The 22,284-nt window shown below is 34.8% G+C and overlaps 1 protein-coding gene across 2 annotated transcripts in view; it reads right to left on the reverse strand.

Moving 5' to 3' along the window:
• The window catches only part of GPATCH2 (G-patch domain containing 2), a 117,714-nt gene that overhangs the window by 11,379 nt on the left and 84,051 nt on the right, over positions 1 to 22,284 (reverse strand). For both annotated transcript variants that reach the window (XR_008840111.1, XM_056487630.1), the window contains exons 7-9: positions 20,710 to 20,749; positions 17,892 to 17,962; positions 4,307 to 4,389 (exon numbers count right to left, since the gene is read on the reverse strand). Coding sequence is in view for 1 of the 2 variants with exons in the window: in XM_056487630.1 (XP_056343605.1) it covers positions 4,307 to 4,389; positions 17,892 to 17,962; positions 20,710 to 20,749 (194 nt within the window). In the remaining variant the exon portion in view is untranslated. The remainder of the gene's footprint in view (positions 1 to 4,306; positions 4,390 to 17,891; positions 17,963 to 20,709; positions 20,750 to 22,284) is intronic.

Consider the following 22,284-nt stretch of genomic DNA (forward strand, 5'->3'; position numbering starts at 1 on the left):
AAAATGAGAGTAGATGGGCTGGACAACCAAGCAGGCATGAAGTGTATCCCAGGAAGGACTTTGGCAGACTAAGGGTAAGAAATGGTGCAATGCAAAAAGGGAAAGGATTCACAACACACCAATGTTGTACTGCCCTGTGACAAGGGATTTCTGCCTAGAGAGTTGTACATTTGGTAGACAGAAAAGCAGTGAATCAAGTTAAAAAGAAAATAGGCTTATAATAGTTCTAGAGTTTTGAAAATTTACAGTCAGTTCATCCAAGTACCCAAAAGTTTATCTTTCCTCTAAAACTATTGCACTAAGTCGACCTTCACCACAAACTTAGCCTCAAGCCACCTCTGTTATCACACTGTAATCACGATTTTTTTCAAATCATCATTTTGGTTCTGCAGATATTCAGGTCTGATTTTTAATCACTGACATATTAAGCATCAGCAAAATAGTTTGCTTAGCTGTTCTGTTGGCAATTTTTAAAAAGGAATGAAAACATGTACCCTTTTGATTACCTTGTTAAAGTGAGTCATGATGGCATTATAGCAGTGCTCAGTATTTCTGCTGTAATTAAGAAACTGTCATATTTTTCATTAAAACACATTCTTTAAAATGAGACTTTTAACTTGGTCATTTCAATCAGGACCAGCCTGAAGTGTAGCATGTGCATGCAACATGCCAACTAGATAAAGAATATGACATCTGAAATTTGTTTTTGCAAAAGATAAGTACTACAGTGCCCATTACATGCAGAGTAATTTATCTATTTTATATAAACATTTTCTATATTTTAAATACAAAATAGCTTTGTCTTCTTATAATTGGTTTTTGCAGGCTTTTAATACTGCTTCAAACTGTAAACCACACTATGCAACAACAGAGTAAAAAGATTGTTTTGAATTAGAAATAAATTACTATTCACAGGGCATAGAAATATGAAATGTGAAGCAGAATTTGATGATTTTTTCCCAACATTTAAGACTTAGAGGTTTGTTATTTAAAAAACAAAAAAAATCAAAAAATATCTTAGGCATTTAACAGGAGATAATAAAAATAAAAAATCTTGTACAGAAGAGCCAATTAGAAATGAACTGGTATAAATGCATATTCAGTATGGTATCTAAAATTCTGTAGCACCTATTGGTTTGATATGAGACTTAAACTAGATAACCTAAGACTGAAATTATTGAAAATATTCCCAGTGCATGTGTTTCAAGTAGTAACACTACCTTGGCAAAGAATGTTCTTTCTCTAGCAAAATTTTTTGTTGTTTTGTTGTTGCTATTTTATTACTATTTTCATTAAACTGGACCCAGTACTGGTAGGGCTATTTCCATGACAATGGATTGGTTTGTCTAAGAGGTCCTTTTGCAAACTTGAGAGCACTGTATTGCTGCAGTGAAATATGTCAGGGTGTCACATGAAATAGCTCTACCACTCAGGTAGTCAGAGGGAGCAGAAGGTCACTGAGAATGACCTGTTCTCACATGTGAACAGAATCACTGGAATAATATTGTTTTCATGGAAGAAGTCATGCAAAAGAGAATCTAAAATGTACAACACCTCATACTTCAATTGTGGGAAACAACCGATTTTTACTAATATAATTTTTTTGTTAGTTTATTAACTATGTAGGTTGAACAACACACATATGGGATATATGAAACATCCACAAAATAGAAAATTTATCCTAGGAAAAGAGACAGAATATGACACTCCTGTATCAGTACTGCCAGCTCCTAATCATCCATGCCCATATTACCTCTCATTTTCTTCACTGCTATTCAACATATCTTTTCTTCACCTTTACAAATGACATTTTTGAAACAATAAAATGCTCTGTGCTGTGCAAACTTCCTTGCTTCAATAGTTTCTCAATGCTGTACAAGTATAGCTACATCCTTTGTTACTAATATAAACAGACCTATTGGTATGTGACTTTGACTGCAGGCTGAGAACGGGCTATAAATTTAGAAATCAATATCTAACTCTATCAATATTCATTTTACTTTTTCAATACAAAATACAAAGGTGAAAGAGCAGTAAATAAGCTGCAGTACTGAAATAAATTGTGTGTTCTTGTCACAATTAATAAATGTTTAACCAATCACACTGCTTGCTACAGAAGTCTGTGGCTTTGTAAGGTGTCTGAAAGTAGCAGGGGCTACCCTTGTGAAGCTCAAATCCAGGGAATGTGTTTCAATACCTCATTAGGATCACCTCTTGTTCTCACCAGTACTACTCAACCTAAAGGCTTAAATGGCATTTTCAGCACTGTGCAGATTTTTACAAGAATTAATTTACCATTGTATTTTTTCCAAATGCAGATGATAATTTACAAAATACTCTTACCAACACACTGACTCAGTGGAACTTTGCAAATTTGCAGTCCATATAGAGAAAACACTTGCAGTAAAGGAGTCATTTACAGACAGCCTTTCAGGTTACATTATGACATTAAATACGAACAATTATTAGGAGAGTGCTTTTTCCATTCCCAACTTCTGTTCATGTAAACAACTTATGTCCTTTTTTTCTTTCAAGAGTGAAGTTCACAAATTATTCTACATAAAATCAAACCCTTCTATTCCCATATCTCAGCTAACTAAAACTACTGAAAGAAGAATAATCAAATAAGTGATCTCTTGTTTTCATCCAAATTTCCAAATGTACATTCATTCTAAAAGAAAATACCTTTCCTTTCATAAAATCATATGGAACACTGACAAACAAACAAGGCCTGTGAGGGATAAACAATAATTTAGTTGTAGGAAGGTTAGCCATTGAGAAATCTGCAATAATCTCTAGAATGCTATACATTACCTATACATACGTACAAACTTATACAATGTTTACCAAAGATTCTATTTGCTTAAAAACTCACTAGGATGAAGTGCAGAAGAACAACTTTTATAAGCCCATACAAAAAAAAATTCTCAATCCTCCTGATCACAACAAAATTGAAAAGATTACCTTGAAGAGAAAAGAAGGCACACCAGTTAAAAGGTACCTCATATGATGCCTTTGTCCACCATTATTCTCTGTTGCTTTTTATATAAAGGCAAATTTTGGGGCAAGACAATTTCTAAAACTGTGAGTTCAGGGACACATAACATTGAATGACCACATATTTGCCTTAGTATCAAAATATTGGCTTTGCAATGTTATGCAGAGGAGCCAACTTGTAAATTAAGATTCTGAAAGCTCAAAGCCCAAGGTAAAGTGAATAATAAAATTAATTTCATGATACTTGATAACTTCCCAGTACAAAATGACATCCTCTAGTACTTGAAAGTTGTGAAGTGAAAATCACCTTGTAGAAATAATTACATTATTCTCTCTTCAGCCATTAAGTATTTTTCTTTCTCAGTTCACATATGTTCAGAGTCTTAGAAGCTGACCCATAGATTCTCTTTTTTTCGTACTGCTGCCACTAAGGTGCTTTTATAACATTTTTAATATTATTTCTGGTCTGTTTCTGCCACAGAGGTTTGAAACAAAGAAGTTTCAGGAGGAGGAATTCAGTTAGAATACAAGTATTAGGCTTCTCTAAAGACATCTACTTGAAATATATTTGAAAATTCTATGTGCTGCAAATGTTGCTGCAGTAATTCATGTATGACTAGGACATGCAATCCAGATTTCTGGATTCAGAAATATATATAAAGCTCACATAGGCACACATATAAACTAATCCTTCCAGTATGTACATATATAATTAATACAACAAACTGATGAGAGCACTATAAATCACTGCTAAGTATTGAAAAAGTCATTTCACAGCTGTGACATCAGCAAAATGCATCCAATGGTTTGACCCCACATCTGTAAAAATCTTTCAGAAATGTGCTTGCAAGTGCTTCCTGTTTTATCTACAGCACTAATTTTAAAGCTCTGTTTCACTGCTTTATCACCACATTTTCAATTGTTTACCCAAGAATTCCCATCCTAACTTTACTGTGCAGGATATTTAGAGCATTCATATGCAGAAAACAAGATGCCTCGGGTCTCTTTCCTTGTAATGTTTGAAGAGACATAACCAGTAATCTTTGCTGTCTTAGTATATGAAAAAAGATTTATTGTCTTTAAAGAAGTGCTGTGCTACAAAGGACTGGAAATTGGCAATGACTGCAGGAAAATGAAGGGAACCTATTTATTTCTTAATCTTTATTAATAAATAAGGATAGAACATATCTGAAGTTATATGGGAAGTTATTGAATTTATCAAGGTTTTTCCCAGGTCACTGACCTACTGCTTTGTGTTTAGAGATTTAACATCTTGTGGTTTGTGCTGTGTCCCAGGGAAATTGGTTACCTGTGGGTCCTGGCAGGGGAGCAGCTTTCCTTCTCCGCTTGATGTCTCCCATGCACAGTGATCCTAAATGTACACTGGTTTGCCTGCAAGTAATTATAGGAGAAAACTATTAACAAAGGAAGAAAACTGCCACATAAATACACAGCTTGTATAATCTGAATCTGTATCAAAACATTCTCAACCAAGATGAAGCTGCACAGTCAAGCCACCAATCTTGTTTATATCGAGACATAATTATGTTTGTTGACAAGCGCTCAGTATCTAAATGCAGCATCATAAATTGTTACTGGAATGAATAAATATAAATATAAAGGGAATGCTTTTTAATTTTCAAAACTGGCAATCTTTCTAGCTCAACATAAAACAAAAACACTGTTGCTCCTGACAGGAAAATAGCTAAGATTAATTATCTAAAGAGATCACAATGCTGTTTGTAGGTTATCAATTGGCTGGTAATGCTTGACTGTCAGAGCAGCATTTATTACATGGAAAATATTATCAATTTTTTTTAAGGTAAGATGAAGAATGAATGAGAAAACATGAAACAGTAAACTCTTCAGAGGCGCATGAAATAAACTTGTGGCATAACAATTTATCCTTTCTAATTCACTGGCAAGTTGTGAGACTACCACAGAAGCACAGTATCTGGTAGGCTTCTTGAACAATTACGAGCTTGCACTTGGAGACTGGAAAACTGATGCAGATGCAGAGGATGGCAAACAAGCAAATGCTATTGCATTAAACCCAGCTATTAGAAGTCAATACCACAGAAAATGGTAAACTTGGAATTTTTAAGTGTTGTCTTTTGGAATAGAATCTCAAAGGGCAATTACAGCTATTATTTTTCTTAAAGTAAAATACAATGCCTGCAGAATAGAATACATGTGGCTGATTTTTTTTTTTTAAAGAACCAGAAGAGAAGGGGAGAAAAATGCAGTAATTTCTGAACTGCACAATTTTAATATGTATCTATAAATGTTATCAGAAATGTGTTTCTCACCACATAAGTGTAGTGAATTTTGATGAAGTTACAAGCTGAAAATTTTATCTGACAATCCACTGCAGCATAGTAACACTGTCACTCACAGGATCTGGTTTCAGTGTGGATATATGACTTACCCTTTATGGCATTTATAAACTTTTTAAAGCTGGGCTGCTTCTAAATGAATAACAAATGGTCAAATACTGTTGAGAGACCTCAGATCTGCTCAATAATGTAAAAGAATGACAACAATGCCTTGATGAGTAAGATGACAAAGCATAATCCTCTGCATATTTCTTCTAAAAAGATACAGTAGATTAACAAGTAGCACAGTGCTTCTATTTAAATAATAAAATATTCCAAGAAATTTGTTTCACAGAGGAGTGCACTCTAGCTTCATCTAGTGAACCCTTATTTTAACACTTTTTTCCCTTTAAGAGACATTTTCCTTGCACTTCCAATATAAAATTTTATCCTATTTTAATATCCAGAAACTCAACCCAGTTGAACTAGTAAAGTAACAGGATAATAATTTTCCGTTCTGCATTTAGAAAGAAATCAAGAAGTACAACACATGATTGTACGATAAAGGAAATTAATATTTAAATACAGTAATTAGAGAAAAGATATTTGAGAGGTTTGATCACCAATGGATCAGTATTTAACATTGGTATCAAACAAGCAGAATAAGAAGTGTGATAAATTTTATGTTCTACAATGTAACTCTTGTGTTCTGAATGAAAAAGAGAGAAAGTCTCCAAGAATACAAGTAGGATGAAAGATAAAAATTAATAAAGTCAGGCAATTGAACCTGAAGACATGAGCCACAGCAGTAACAGTGAGCAGTGTTTGAGTTATTTTACCAGAATTGATTATCTGTTACACTACATTGAGATATCTAGATTATTGATCTGTAAGATTATGGTACTGGGGTCTCCCCACTTTTCCTCCAGGCACAAGGAATGGAGTTGCAACAAATAACACTAAGTAAGGACTACTTTGTTATTGTTGTCACCCTTCATGTAGAACACAGCAGTTACTTTTTAATTTAAAATCAATGAACGTCTGAAAGGCAGCCTTGTTCCTTCAGCATAAATGAATCATTTGCCTTTGCCGATCACAACAACCCCATCACCAGCCAAGGTGAGAGTGGGTATTTCTTTGTTGTCGTCAAAAATTCCCTACACTGCAAATAAATAACAATATGCTGGAGCACCAATTAAGCTTTGTCAAACCCAGTCTGATTGCCACTAACATCAAATGTCCAGCCAACTTGTGATTGTAAAGCTGCATTTGCCTTCACCAGGGCTTCATGTTTTATATGCTGTGCCAGTGTAAATCACAGCGAAACAAAAAGCTCTCATTTATTTATTTATTTATTGAGAGAGGCTCAGACAAGAACTATTACTGCTCTGGAACTGGCAGGTTAGACAAAAAGAAGCAGAGCTGTGAAGCTGCACAGTACATTTTGAAATGCCTGTAATGGGGGTATTATAAAGTAAGGAGAACTCTGACCCTCAATCAGGCCAGGTTCAGCATTATGTTTCTTAGCATTAAATCAGAAGAGCGTGGATTACAAAAAGGAAGAAAGCTATTTGCCTGCCTTCTCTCTACTTACCCCTAGCTTGCTTCCAGCTATCATTTATAAATAGTGCTCTGGAGGGAAGCTAGCATTTTATTAGGGAAAAAATAAAACTTGTTAAGACCACCTTGCCTGAAAACCTGGCTTTTGACATGCTGGTGACAGGAACTGGAACAAGCAGTGTCAAATGGAATAATTTTTAAGGAAAGACAACAGGAACTTGTCGCCTCATTGTATGCATTTACAAATAGAGGTTTTTCAGAGTATTAGGCCTAGTTAAAGCTGCCCTCTGGATAAAAAGTGTTCCCAAGCAGCCTCAGACAAGCTTGGGAGACAAACAGATGTGACTATGGTCCCTGGCGTTTGGCAAGAACACTCACTGTCAATAAGAAAAATATGAGCATGGACAGGGCATCAGCTGCACCACGGCCGAGCAGGCCTGCAAGTGTCACAGCAGAGGCAAAGTTGTGGCAGAGGGAAATAAGAGGGCTGCAAAAGCCAGGCTGGTGTGAACTTACACTAGCATGCCAAGAATTTTTGTTGTTGTTGTGTCATGCCTCAACGTATTAAACAAAACACTAGAAAAGCTGCTGTCAATTTTTATTCATTTTTCATCTTGCACACAGTGTTTAGTTTCTCCTTTCTACATGGTAAATAAGAGTCTCAAAAATTAAGTCAAGACTGGGAAGGCAGCAGTAAGAAAAACAGCAGAAAAAAGCTATTGAAATAATAAATAAACCCCACAAAGTTTAGTTATTAAATCCCATAAATAAACCCCACAGATTTGATACAGCAAACACTTTTATAGAAACAATGACATACAAAGCAATTCACAAGCATCTATGCATTTTTGTGAAACGTTCCTTCTGATGGAAATTCTGCTATTTCCTCCTTAAATAGTGGCAGTCTCTTTTTTTTTTCTCAAGGTAATTAAGGTAATTGCCCTTACCATGGTAACATGTCTGGAATTGTCTCTTTAAACTCCCCAAACATTTATACCCATGCCTACACAATACAATCTCTTTTTCCATAATTTTCATAGCTCCACAGGCAAATATTTTTGACAAATGCCTTTCCAGCAGTTACACACATTCACCTCTCCAAGACATTTTTAAGAGGCCATGTCAGATTTTTATCTACCCTGACCTCTGCAGTCCGTGGACCATGTGGTTACATTCTCCAAATAAGCATCTTGTTCTGTGGGGGAACCTACAGCTAAGCTGCTTTAAATGCAATAAACCTACTGAGCAACTGAGGACTCAACGAGGTTCTTCACTCTTTCACTGGTAGTTTTCACCCTTGCCACAATCAGAGTTAAAAGTCCACCACTCACTGAGAAGAACAACAAAATAAAATGACTGTAGGACAGCAGACACTCTTGAATATGTGTTCTAGTTCTCTGGTTTATTACCTGCTTCTGTACTCACTATCATCCCAGGTGTAAAAAAAAACAAAACAAAATGTATTAATGAAGGCAGGTGTGGAGGAGCATTATTTGTTTAGCAGTATTTGAAAAATTTCTGCACGCTAACTTGGAAAATCTGATACAGCACATTATTATGATGCAATAATGTTTTCAAGAAGACTGATTTCTATTCCATACTTAGATGAATTGGTAATGATCAATACATGCATATCCATTATAATGCTGTGAACATCTCCACCTGAGGAAGAAACACACAGCAAACAGTGACACCCAGTTCTGCCACAGTATCAGTGCATTCCTGCAGATGGCTGTAGAACTCTGCAAGTTTATCACCACAGAATGCTTCAGCTAATGGAGAGGCTGGATGAAAGTTTTTAAGTAAATTTCTTTCATAAGACATCGGTAAAAGGAAAAAGTTAACTGGTTTGTATTTTAGAAAGGATTTGAGAGAATTATTTTGAAGGGGAAATCTAACTGAAACTGGCAGTTCTCAGTCTTAAAATATAGATAAAAAATAGATATTCATATGGATATGTTTGTAGAGAGAATGCAGTGGGGACGACTTTAAGCTTGATATTACCAGACAATTTCTTACAAACTGAAATGGAGCAGGGAGAGTGCAAAGTAATGTTCACAGCAGCAGTTAAGGATGGAGAAAACAGAACTCAATTATGGAACCCAGAGAAACAAACTAATAAAATTATTTAAAAAATTGAATGTATGGAACAACTCAACATTATAAAAATCAAAGAATACTTTGAGCAAACTTCCCATTATTTAAGTACCTTTTACAGGAAAATCTCACATAAATGATTCTCCTTACATAGAATGGATCTGTAGTACAGGCTATCTTGTTTTTGCATGGTTTAAAATGCAGACAGTGTTGTATCTGGTGGCCAGTGGAACACATCCATTAGTGTTGCTTAAATAAGGGAATCTGGAGGAACTTTAACTCTTACTGATCATTCCTAAACTACCACAAGTGGCAGACAATGGTTTCAAGAGCATAGGAGTCAATGGGACAGTTTATGATAAGTTTAGATGTAAACACCATTAAAACCCTATTATATATGTCTTTCTAAACATCTCATAACACTAATAGCTAATTAAATTAAGGCAAACATAAAATTCTACATTTCCATTTGATTGAGTCTCCAGAAGTACAGATTAAATTAAAATGTATCATTCCAAATACATGCACTAAGCAACTCGGGCTGTAATAGGAAGACTATTCTGTATTATCTAGGTATAATGAATACTTAATCTTTGCCTCTGGCATGTGTATCAATATAACCACAGAAAAGATGCATGACGACTTCATAATATTACATGGAAATATGCAAGGCATGTTTGTTTCTGAGGAAAAATATATGAAAAAAAATGGCTAAGGAAATTTATAAGGAAAGATATAACTTCTCCTTTGTGGTACACAGCTTGTAAAAACAAGGATGCAGCCCCTGGTGTCTACTTTAACAACCAGAGAAGGGTGGCATGTGTAGTAATGCATGTGTCCCATGGACAGCTAGAGAGGGATGGCTCCTTGTCCACCTGCCTTCTTTTGCTCTTTTGCTTTCTTGCCACTTTCCCCAGACAACATTAAGGTGAAATCAGTTCCATGCTTGATGATTCCTCCTCATCCTCTACAAACAGTAAAGCTTTTCTTCAAACTTGGCTAAAGAATGACATCATCAATATTATAGATTGCTTCACCTACTTCTGCAAGTGTGAAAACCATTGCATCAGCCAGAAGAGCCATACACTTTATTTCCCTTTTATTACATCTTAGAGAGATGTGATAAACCCACCCTTTCATACAATGCCAATCTGTTCACAACATAACTTCAAGCATAAGGGTGACATACCTGTATTATTGAAGGTCCTGGTGCAATCCTATTATGACTAGAATATAATCTTTCCCTGGCCCATGAGATTACCTCATCACTTAATAAATGCCATATCCTAACACACTCCTTGCTGTTATCTTTAGCAGCACCTTTGTCACTCAGACACAGTAGTTGTCCAAAATGTATCTGAACACCACAAATTGATACATCCAACTCCACACTGGCATAATTTTAGTGCACATGATGGAAAATAAAAACCTGCATCACTACATATGATTTGACACCCATACTTAAGTCACCTAGGCACTTTATTTGTGAAAAGAGACCCTAAAAAATAGTTCTGTAGTAGAGGCCTACTGCCCTCAGAAAGGATAATGCATTGTTTTTTCTTGGTTCTAATTAGTAATTTAAGCATATGTTCAGCATTTAACTCTAAATGTTTGCCTTTTCCCCAAGCTCTAAGACAGCTGTCCAAGATGTGAATGCCAGAAAACATTTAAATATCAACATCTGTTGAATTATGTTAATTTAGTGTAATATAATTGGGCATGAGTTGGAATTGATCAAAAGTGTATGAATTACACAAAGGCAAATCCAAACCAATATCTTGGTGTACAAACAAGTCACTGAGGAACACTGAGGGGATAAACCCAAAAAATATACTTCTGTCAAGAATTAGATAGCAAAAACTTTCAGTTTTCTTCACTAAATGATATGATTTCACATTTTCAATAGAGGAAATTAATATTTATATATAATATTTATTTTAGTCAGAATATAAATTTCGTATTAGAGTATTTCTAAATACTTTTGATGGCAAGTTCCATTATTGTTTTTTGTGAAGAAATACATGATAACAATAAGGCTCATATTTGTGCAATGGTGAAATGTAGTTTGAAAATAGGTCGCAGTTACAGAATGTCATCCTGTTTCAGACCAACATGTTTCACAAATTCTAAAGCAAATATTCTTTGGTTTCTTCTTCATCTTGTACTAACATTATTCCTGTTTGAGAGATATGGGCCTCAATACAGCTCTGAAGTGATTCAGAAAATATCTTTATGACTTGAGCAGTAAACACGGATCTGAACAGGTACTTTAATAGAAGGACTTGATAATGTACTCAGCTACACTATTTCTTCCAGATATTTCTGGATACATATTTGTTTACCAAGAATGATATTCATTAAATAAGCTCAGGATGGAACAAATGTATTTATTGGAAAAAATTTTAAAAAACACATTTTAAAGTTCTGGATTACAGTCCTACAGCGTTAGGTTAAATTATTGCAAGCATTAGTGTTGTGTTCAAAATATTTTAAAATAGGTAAGGAATAAGAAGCAACACTAAAGATCCAAGTATGTAATACAGTAGCTCAAAAATGGAAGACAACACATGAAAGTTTTATGCAATTTGAAGCAAACAATAGAAATTTCTTCTAAACTTACACTACACAAAATCACAGTATAAATAGGAGTCAGCATGCTTATGCCTCAGAATTGTAGATAATGTGTACCAGGGCATACTGATTTACACATGTGATATTCAGGGATTCTTTTCAGATTAGTAGTAACGTGATGTAAAAGTTGCACAGTTTAACAGGCAATGAAACCAGAAAGAGGGAAACCCACTCTTCCTTCACATGTGACTATTCATCTTCATCCTTACAGTACCCAGCTTCCATGTGCCTTTGTGGAGAAACACAGACACACAACCAAATTTCTCATGGTGGGGGAGATGATGGGACAAATGAGTGGTGGAAAACCACTAGAACAATCTCCTTCACTGCAGAGCTGCTTCAGCACAGGTTAAACAGTTTGTGCAATGAAAGCCCCTGTGCACAGCTCCTCCTCAGACCCTACACAGCAGGAAGGACCTCTGAAGAATGAATTAACTTTATCCTTATGCTATTAGCATTTTAACAGGTAAGATGAGACAGACAAAGTTTGAGCAGCACAAACTTGTGCAAAAAGAGAGAAAGACACAGCATGTAATGTAACTGAACATGAGAAACAAGCACACCATGTGCTAAAATTTGGTAACTTCAAAGTGAGAAATTTGCTATCAGTTCATTCAGGTGAAAAATTTAACCCAGACAGCACATCAGGAGGATCCAGAGGTATATAATTTCTAAAGGTTATTTGCTTTTTTTCTTTATTTTATTTTGCATGTTTTTAAAATCAGGAAAACATAACTTCCTGTTAGTTAATATACTCTCGTGTACCCGGAATTCAATTTTAAATTATAAAGTTTCAGTACCACTTAGCAGCTTGTTTATGTACCTTATCATAAAGTATATTAGATTCTAGTGCAAGAACAACAAAATTCAGCTTGTAGTTTTAAAGATGGAAAAAAATCTGCTCAGATCATTTGGAAAAACGTATTTGCGAAACAGAGCACAGTTCAAAATTTCTGCTATTTTTACAAAAGTTCTCATTATGAGAATTAAAAGGTGACACTTTCAAAACATTAGGTGACTAATCAGCATTTATTCAATAGATACTTTATATCTATCCATGAACCAATTCAGAGGCTTGAAGATTTCCATAAAATTAAGCATCACACCCTGTATTCCTTTCCCAAGTGAAAATCTTTTCAGCACCTTAAAAATAAGGCCATGGTAGAGAAACCTCAATCAGGAATTGCCCTCTCCCAAAACAGCACCATCTTTCATCCTTTCCAGAGAAGAAAAATACCAAACTGATGGAATAATGTTGTCCCTGAGGGTGACAGCAAGGGAGGGAAGCAATGTGTCCTCAAACATTCACATAATTTAATCTGGAACTGCAAATATTATTAAGCAGCAATCATAACAGCACAGTTACTGCTTCATGGCACTCCAAAGAGGAGATAAAACTGCTTAGTTGTTAATTTCTAATGATGTAAACACATTTGGATTTTAATGTTGTATCTGAATCTCCTGCATTATTAGCTCTGGGGTTACAAGACATTAACTTACTACCTTTAATAATTTTACACTTGAATTAAAAGGCGTGTTTAAATATGACTTTATCTGAAAGTATTTTTGTTGAGAATGTGTTCATGTGATGGCAGAAGCAAATCACCTAATAAAACAGCTATGCATTCCTTTGCTTTTCTGCAGTGTAAGTATGTGCACGTGTTCGTGTATAATTCCCAAAAACTGGCTGAATTTACCTCCTCTGGTATTGTAATTTCATTCCACAAAAGCCACATTAAACAATTACAGTTCTTGTAATTAACCAGTAGTCTAATGTACAGTTTTCTTATCCCAATCCATTAACAGCTGCTCAAAAAATGTAGTAATTAATGGTTTCATTTATTTTTGGCAAACCTGCACCTCGACAAATAGTTTTGTATCTGTTGCAAATTAGGACTCCTTCCCAAACAACAGATGACACGATGGGAAAGAGGGAGCAGGCAGAATCCTTGCACATTTTTGTCTCTTTAGAAGATCAAATAAAGAGCAGCTGTAATGCTATTTGTCACATCTGTTTAAAAAAGTACCATGTTCTGTATCATCAGATGGAGATGAACAAGAGCTGTACAAATGCACAAATAGGGTTTATCCTTTACAACTGGGAAAGTCAGTTGCAATTTTAACCAAAAAAATTGACACACTTTCGAAAACCTCTCAGGTTTGGTGTCGTTTTTTCTCTTACAAGCTTTCTGTAAATACTAATTCATAGAGAACACAGTTATAAGAAGTGAAAACGTGAGAGTCATCCTCTTGTATCAGCACAAGGCACAAATTTAAACTGGACTGAGAACAATTAGGGAAAGGAGGGAAAGAGAGGGTTGCAAAAAAGACAGGGAATTTCAATCTGTGTTGTTCACCATGGCAGGAGAAGACTTCAAAGACTTCTGGCCAGCTCAGGTGATCACCGGAGGACTGGCACACATTGATTAAATTCTTAACACAGCCTCAGTTAGGTAGCTGAAACTTGACATGTAAAATTTTAATCCACCTTGAAACCACTTTCATGAGTATGACTTAGCCTTCTTTCAAGCCAGGACTGAGCTACATAGGAAGTAAATGTAGATTTTTTTTTCCTCTTTTAGAGGTCTCTGGGGGAACATTGGCACATGGAAAGCCAATACAGAATTACGAAGAGTCAAACCCAAAAAATTACTAAGTGGTAAAAATTTGGGTGCTTTTTCCTTTCAGTTTGTTCATTCAGGCATGCATTAAAATTATAGTTATAAAACAGTAAGAAAAAAAAAATACATAGATTAAATAACTCACAGTACTTAAAAGGAGCACACTACAAAAAAAAAAATATGACACAAGATCTCTATGTAAAGGAAATAATTACAGGAGAGTAACTTATTCAGAGTCCATGGTTTTCCCAACCTGCAATTCTCTTGCTTCCAGATTACAGCATAAATTACTTAGTTATGGCATTGACTATATGACTGAAGGCAAAATATTAAGTTGGTTAAGTATTCTGGTTATTCTGTCAAATGAGGACAAAGGTACTTCCCCTCTTCATAAGGGTATTGTGAGGATAAGTACATTGTGTATTTAAGACAGGGAGATAGTTGTGTGATGGAGGTGTCCCCCCCCATAGTTAACAATGCAATCCCATGTTCAAAACCTTGTTACAGCAGTTCAGCAAAATATCCTTCAACGCTGTCCCCATTGCTGATCCATGGAATCTCTTAGCCATGGGGAATCTCCTTCAGATCAAACTTTTTTTGGGAAAATTTTAAGGAAGTGACTTCAGAAAAGGTATTTTACCTCGTGAGGGAAGCAGGCAAAGAGCCCATGATCAGCTCTGGCAGTTCAGCTGCCAAGCAGCAACTTGTTAACTCCCTGTAACTCAATCATGTGCAATTGTTTGCCCACTGCCTCGGGCTACAGACAGACATTTGGTCTGCTAACAACTGTGCCAGATGAAGACATTACTATCCCAAGCTATTTGTTATCACACATCTGCTGGAGATTATCATCTCCACAGCTCTGCTGGAGGAAGAAATCATGTGAGCATGCCTTAATATGGTTTGTACAAAAACAGCCAATTTAATTTAAATAGGTGAGTTGAGCTAACCAGGCTGGTTTTGCCCAAAGCATATTAAAAATCCAGTAAAAAAACTCTTCTTTGCTGGCAAAACAAAAGGAGGTGAAAACTAGCAGCTGGAAGAATTATCTATCACCTTGAAGCAATGGAGCTGATTTTGGGAGGAGACTATTCCCATCTTAATGCATAGAGATAATGTAAACAGAACTTTTTCAAGGCTCTACAGGAGAAGGAAATGCAGCTTTTAAAAAGAGTATTTTTTTAGTACTGTTAATAATTTAAATAATGAATGGGAAAATTATGTATTTGCAGATTAAATCTTACCTATATAGGCAGCAAAAATAGACAGCTATATTGAACTGTATCAGTGTAATATAATTTATCCTGGTTCTAAGTTTTGTGGTGAAGGACTGTCCCCCTCTTCAACATCTGGTCCATCAGTAGCCATATCAAGAGCTCTCTATAACCTGATTATCATGCCACTAGCAAAAGTTCATGTTACTTTGTACAGGATTAGATACTTATCATTAATTTTGACAGAAGAAACCTAAGACATTAAACCCAGTACAGTAAAGCTCATCCCAGACAGGATGATTCCACCACAACAGACAGCTGCAGACCACTGCCATGCTTAGAGCTCCACACCTTTCTGATGAATTTAGAGAGTAAATTATTACACAAGTCACTGATCCAATGTAATAAGAGTATTTACATATTGTCTACATGCTGAGACAAGAACTGTGTTCAGTCATCCAAAAGGGGTAAGAAAAGTCAAGGCAAGCATAGAAAAATGTGTATATGTACACATCTCAATACACATATGAAAAACAGAGACAAGCTCTTCTAGAATGGCAAACAAACAAGGAATAAAGATACCTGAAAGCTATACAAAAAAACCCCAGAGAAAATCAGTCTTGCAAAAAAACAAGATTAGACTGTATTCTGGATAAGTACAATATGCAAAACTTGTTCACTGCTGCTGCTCTCTCACTGCATTTAGCAACAAAATGTAAGGTAATATAAGGTCACAGCCACTACTTTTTGTATGCATCTTTTTAAGGGGATTACTCATCTGAATTAGCTTGAAGTGTCCATATATTTTTATTATATATTATGTAAACAAGACTGCACGCATTGAGATTCTAAAACAGCAGATGGCCTATTAAAAATATGACTTTTGTTGTAGTTCAAAATTTTTTTAAGTCACTTCAAGTTTCTATGGTAGACAGAGAGAATGGTAGTTTTCTGAAAGAGCACAGATATTATTTTGAAATAACATGACTCATCTGTATGAATCTGGACTTTATGTACATTGTAATACATTGTAATGTTAATTTATGTAAATTCTACTTGAATGATACAGATACTTTTTGGAAAATGCTAATCTTAAGTCTTGGATTTGCCACCTATTATTTCCACACAAACCTGCCACATGTTCATTGGGATAACAGTTTATTAAGCTACTGTTGACTGGATATGAAAAGAGGTTGAAAATCACTTCAGGTTTTCAATATCATTTTACAAATCTTTATTTTAACTGCTTGTGCAGGTAAACATCAGTTCCCAAGAGCTTCAGTGGTCAGGATAACAAATACATAAGTTATGATTCTGAATTCCTCAAATTCTGCTTTACTTTGCTACAGCATAAAAAAGATCCTAAAATGACTCCTAATATAATCTGTTTCTTACTGCTCACTTTTAACTCTCAGTTTTGTGTGAGCAGTCTGACAGTAAGAGTAAAAATTCTATCTAAAGTTAACTCATTCTAAAATTCAGAGTGAAAATATAATTTAACAAGTAAACTTGCCAGAAAATCTATGCAAAAATTTTCAGAATTTTAATATAAAAAGATTGATAGACAAAGATAATAAAAATTTCTGTAGATGAATGACTGACACTTCTGTAACCTGTGTTTGAGTGCATGTAACCAGAACTAGGATACATTGAAATACTTTCTTGTTTGATAAGCATGTTTAAAAATATTGGTTTCCACCACATATAAACTAAAAGTTGTATATATACAACTGCCTGGCAGAAAATTGTCTCAAGTGATACCACAGAACTACATGCTGACATAAATTTACTACCACCTTTTAAAGAAAGTAATTTGATAGCACACTGCCATCTTTACATGACAACATAAAAACAACATGTGCATAGCAAGAGAAACATTTCTATAGTTTCTCTTTTGAAAAAAACCTAGAATTAAAACAATTGTTTGGTAGAATAGATTAGCAGGTGACTCGTACATAAAAAACCCCGTCTAGAAACAGACTCCTAGATCAGTAGGTTCAGTCTTGAATTTTTTGTCTTTTGAGGGGAAGGAAAGAAGATGGAGAATAGAATTAGATTTGTTTTTATTAAGTCTTCACAATGAAATGTTTATTGTCAAAATATTAGAACAATTTAAGTGTTATAGTATTTATGTTCTTGATTTCAGATATGCATAATAAAATTTTTGTATGTTTCCAGTACTTCACTTACATGCCAGAAGCACAAACCTTACTTTGGCATCCATTTAATTCTGATGTTCTAAAGAGATTAAGTTTGCTAAGTGCAGTTACATAGTCACCAAAAAAGGTCTAATACATAAGGCAAAGATGGTGCCATACAAAAAAACTCTTGAATATAAGTCACAAAAAACCCCAGAAGACCTTTGAAAATATCCCAAAAGAATAGTGTAATTTTTAATCTAAAGATTTGAAAAACCAACAAAGTCATAAACTGTACACATTACCACATTAACTTACCTGCTGGCTGTTTTTACAGAGCTGTTCTTCTTGTGTCCCCTCTCTGAGCGGTTGTCTCGCAAGAGCTGAAGCTGTTAAAAAAAAATATGTTCAGAAGAGCCTCACAAACAATGCCTTTATTTGCTTTTTAGAATTCCTATCTGGACAATGCAGTTATTTCCCCTCATGGGCAATATGTCAATAGCTTTCACCCATGACTTTTGAGATGAACAATTAACAGCATTTTACAATAGTAGTTAATATGTAAATATATATATACACACACTAATTTAAAATGCCTAAATAATTGAAAATGTAGGAATTAAAGCATAATATGCAATTCACAATTTCACAATTAACTTATGTGTAAAATTTTATCATTTTCACAATTTCAATTTAAATTTTTCAAGTTATATAATTAGAAGTGTTGGAGGACACTTAATTTACAAAAAAACTACTCAGGTTAGCACTTGTGTCTAAGCAGTTATGAAACAGTTATAAACTTTTCTAAGCCTCAGGAGCTTTAGTAATTTGCAAGCTGCAGAATCAACAAAAACACAGTATTAAAGCTTCCTGTAATAGTGAGGAAGTAGGAGTAGCAAAGGATTTGTTTAACTGAAATGGTGACTCAGCTTCTGAAACAAGCTGCCATTTATTTTTATTTTTAGACAAGTAAGACTTTTCATTCAGATTATCTCCAACACTCAAAAGTCTATTTCCAGCATTATGATATTTGTCAGATGAGTCAAGGTGCACTAAGTAAAAGAAACCATCAGAATGCTATACTAAAGAAATTAAACCTGGACAGTATAAACCCCCCCCAAGCGTTGCTTGAAATGCCTCATATATTGAAGAAAAAAATAGAATGAAAGACTATTTGAATGAAAGTAGAGGTAAATGGACCTAATATTCACTGCAAAGACACTTAAAAATCCCATGGAAATTAGGAAATAATCAACTTTAAGACTCAGCCAACCACACTTTAATGTTGTAAATAAGCATGGACTCCAAAAAATGCCACCAGCCTGAAAAACTGAACAATTTTTCCTCAACTCTCTACAGCTTCCCTCTTGTACAAGGAATACTTCTTGTCATTTCCACTATCTAGTTGTCAGATGTAGCAAAATAGTTTATTAGATAAATCAATTTAAGTGAGAATTTAATTGGTTGTCAAAATTACATTACACCATCACACTCATTTCTTTTCTTCTGTCTCAAAAAAAGCTCAAACTCATAATGCACCAGTAACATCTAAAATTCATGGCATTAGTTTTACTTCACAATTCCTTAGTAATCTGTAAGTTATAAATTCAATTAACTTCTCATAAACTCTGGAAACACAGCTCTTAGGAAAGATGAAAAAACCCACAGAAAATACAAAATTAACTCAAATTTACTATTATCTGAGAAAAATTGATTAATTATTTCTGTACCAGCTAAGCAGATGTTTCTTATCTTCTAGGCTGAAAAACAGTGCTGGTATGTATGATGTACATTAAGGTACATCTTATTGTGGAAATTTCCTAACTTTTTGGTTTAGAGTCTTTTAAGGAAGTAAACAGTACAACTTCAATTAACCTGTTACAAGATGACCAATGTTTTAAAAAAAAAAATTAAAAAATTACTCAAACTTGCAGTAATCTATTGTTTCTTCCACTAGGAAATTTATTTCAAAGGAATGACCATTAAATATGAATTATATAAAGCTGTCTATTTAGAGGTTAAGTGTCAGTCACTTTACTGTAACAATCTGGAATCTCACAATTTACAGCTAAAACTACTGTTTTACCTATTCTGGCAGTTTTGGGTAATCAGTATTGTTTGCTCTGGAGTTCAAAAGGAAGGGGAGGAAACAGGAAATATTTAAACTATGAGCTACAAGTATTCCTGATGGATCATCCTAAAATGAACTTTCCAAAGAGTCTTCAGATTTTATTTCCTTTTGAAGTTTCAAATCTATTTACATTTTCAGAAAGTACCAGCAAACTGGCACAGACCTAAGGAAATCATCTGTTATTTCAAATTTTTCCAGGTTAAAGAAATGGAAGATTTGTGTTAAATTTCAATATTGGATTGATGATATTTTCAGCTACTTTTACTGAATAGTTGAAGTTAACTATACATTTATGAAAAGAGACCAGATTTATTTTCACATTGTCTTGGACAGTAAGTTCTGTTTAGACCATACTACCATCCATAAAGATAAGTATTCCTCTATGTCTGAAGACAAGCTAAAGGACTAAGTGCCATGCTAGCAATCAAATATTAAATATGGCTTCACATTCCTGCAACCACATGTCTAGGCTTGGATCTCCCAGGGACTGCACTGCAGGGGCTCAGCAGACAAACTAGTAAGGTATTTTCACCAATATCTGCACCATGATGAAGATTTAACAGCTCCTTTTTTACTGCTGTAGTCACTGAAATGCAGAAAAACAGAATTGCAGATCTTCCTGTAGAAGCCTCCCCACTTGTGTAACTGGTTCTGTATTTCTTGATTTTGGGAGTGAAATGTTTTCCTTTCCAGCATTTAGAGAAAGGTAACATTTGGAGATACCACAACTGACAAAATATTTAAAAAAAAAATAAAAAATTCATTTGAACGTTAAAACCTCAAGAACACTTAAGTGAAATTAAGTGACTAATTAAGGTTTTAAGAGAATGTTGGAAATGCACTGCTGTTAATATGTTTGCTTACAAGAAGAGATGAAATTATACCTGCTTTGTTTACAATTTCTTAAAATATTAGCCCACTACCTCTGGAGTAGAGGCAGTTAAAGTTCTTCATACTTTAGTAAGTATACTCAAGTAAATTGTTCTTGATCAAAGCAGTTCTTACCTGGCTATGTTCCTTCCTAGCCCCAGGGCTAAACCAGTGACTGTGGGAGAAAAAGAAAAGAGGGGTTGAACAATGTAACTAACAAAGCACATGCTGTCATATGACCAGTCTGTGCGTGCGTTTGGGTATTTTATTGCCTGCCAGGAAAACACAGCCTTTGGCAATGGTTTATTTTAATGGGGGTATTTTTATTGAACTCTTAAGTTTGTAATAGTTCTGAGAGAATGCATCACAGATTTCACTTCTGAGTAGCTGCTGGCTTTATAGGTAATTATATTTTGTCAAACGAGCTAAAAAAAACCGTAAATGATAGTATTTTAATATACTACAATGCACATGTCATAAATTAGAATAATTCTGCATTTAGTACTGAAGTGGTACTTATTAATGATTATAGCTGAAAAGACTTTAAAGCAGCATTTCACAAACTGAGGTCTGAGTTGGAATCTAAAGTGAAACACCAAGTCTGAAAATCCAGTGGCTTGTACAACTGCAAAATTGTGAATATTGGCAGCCTTATTTCACAGAGTATTCAGAGTAAGATTTTGATACATGGGGATGTCACAGTGTGCCTCTTCCTTCAACAGCCAGCAGTAAAAGCATGATAGTACTGGTTCACATACACACTGTGGTCACAAAGAACTGAGTTACCTTCTGAATGGAGCTGTAGCAAGCATCATACAAACCTGCACAGTTGCAAAAGGAAAAGAAGATAAAAACCCCTACAACAGGGGGGATCTCAAGTTACATGTAGTATCTACATATTATTTGTGTAAGTAAGCAATAGGTTTTGGTCAAAGGATAAAATAATTCCATCCATTGCAATATTGCAGAAAAAAGAGCATCCCACTATCTGCTACTATGCTTACACATTCTGCTAGAAGTGTAACCAAAGATTACAGCTTAACCTGCTTTTTCAGAAACAGCTCCATTTAATAGAATTTAGTCCCATTTTCTCCCCCCAAGCAGCCATACAATGACATTTAAATTTTTACTTTAATTAGTGTACTGAAAAGATTCTGATTCCATGGAATTGTCTGATTTAAATTCCTTTAATTTTTAAGTCACAAATCTGAAAGTTTTGTGGCTTTTTGTCACTCAGTTTTTCTGAGTTTGATAATGAGCAGTCAACTCTCTCATTCTTGTATAAAAGACCAGCTGTCACCAAAATACCCATGCTGCTTTTTCTACTTTTAAGGTGATTAAGGAAAATGAGTTGGAAATGAAAAAAGGAATGACAGCAAAAAAGTCAAAAGTATACCTTGAGACAAGCCACTCAGCTATATATTTTGGACATGAAACATTCATTGACTGCATTCAACAGCTCAAAATCTGGTGAAGACTGGGAGATTTTATGTACACACAACTTTGATGAAAAGTAAGAACAACACATTTGCAAGTGATTCAACAAATAAGGCCACAAATGTCCAGGGGCTGATGAAAATCAGAAATACAAGGGGTTAAATTTAAATTCTACATAGATAAGTGTCTTGTCTCTGACCAGTGTGAATAGCAAATGCTCAAGGATGAGCAGCAAACTGGAGTATCCTCCATGGAAGCTCTTGTGGATTGTGG

Source organism: Oenanthe melanoleuca, chromosome 3, assembly GCF_029582105.1.
Source record: "Oenanthe melanoleuca isolate GR-GAL-2019-014 chromosome 3, OMel1.0, whole genome shotgun sequence".
NCBI classification, from domain to species: domain Eukaryota; kingdom Metazoa; phylum Chordata; class Aves; order Passeriformes; family Muscicapidae; genus Oenanthe; species Oenanthe melanoleuca.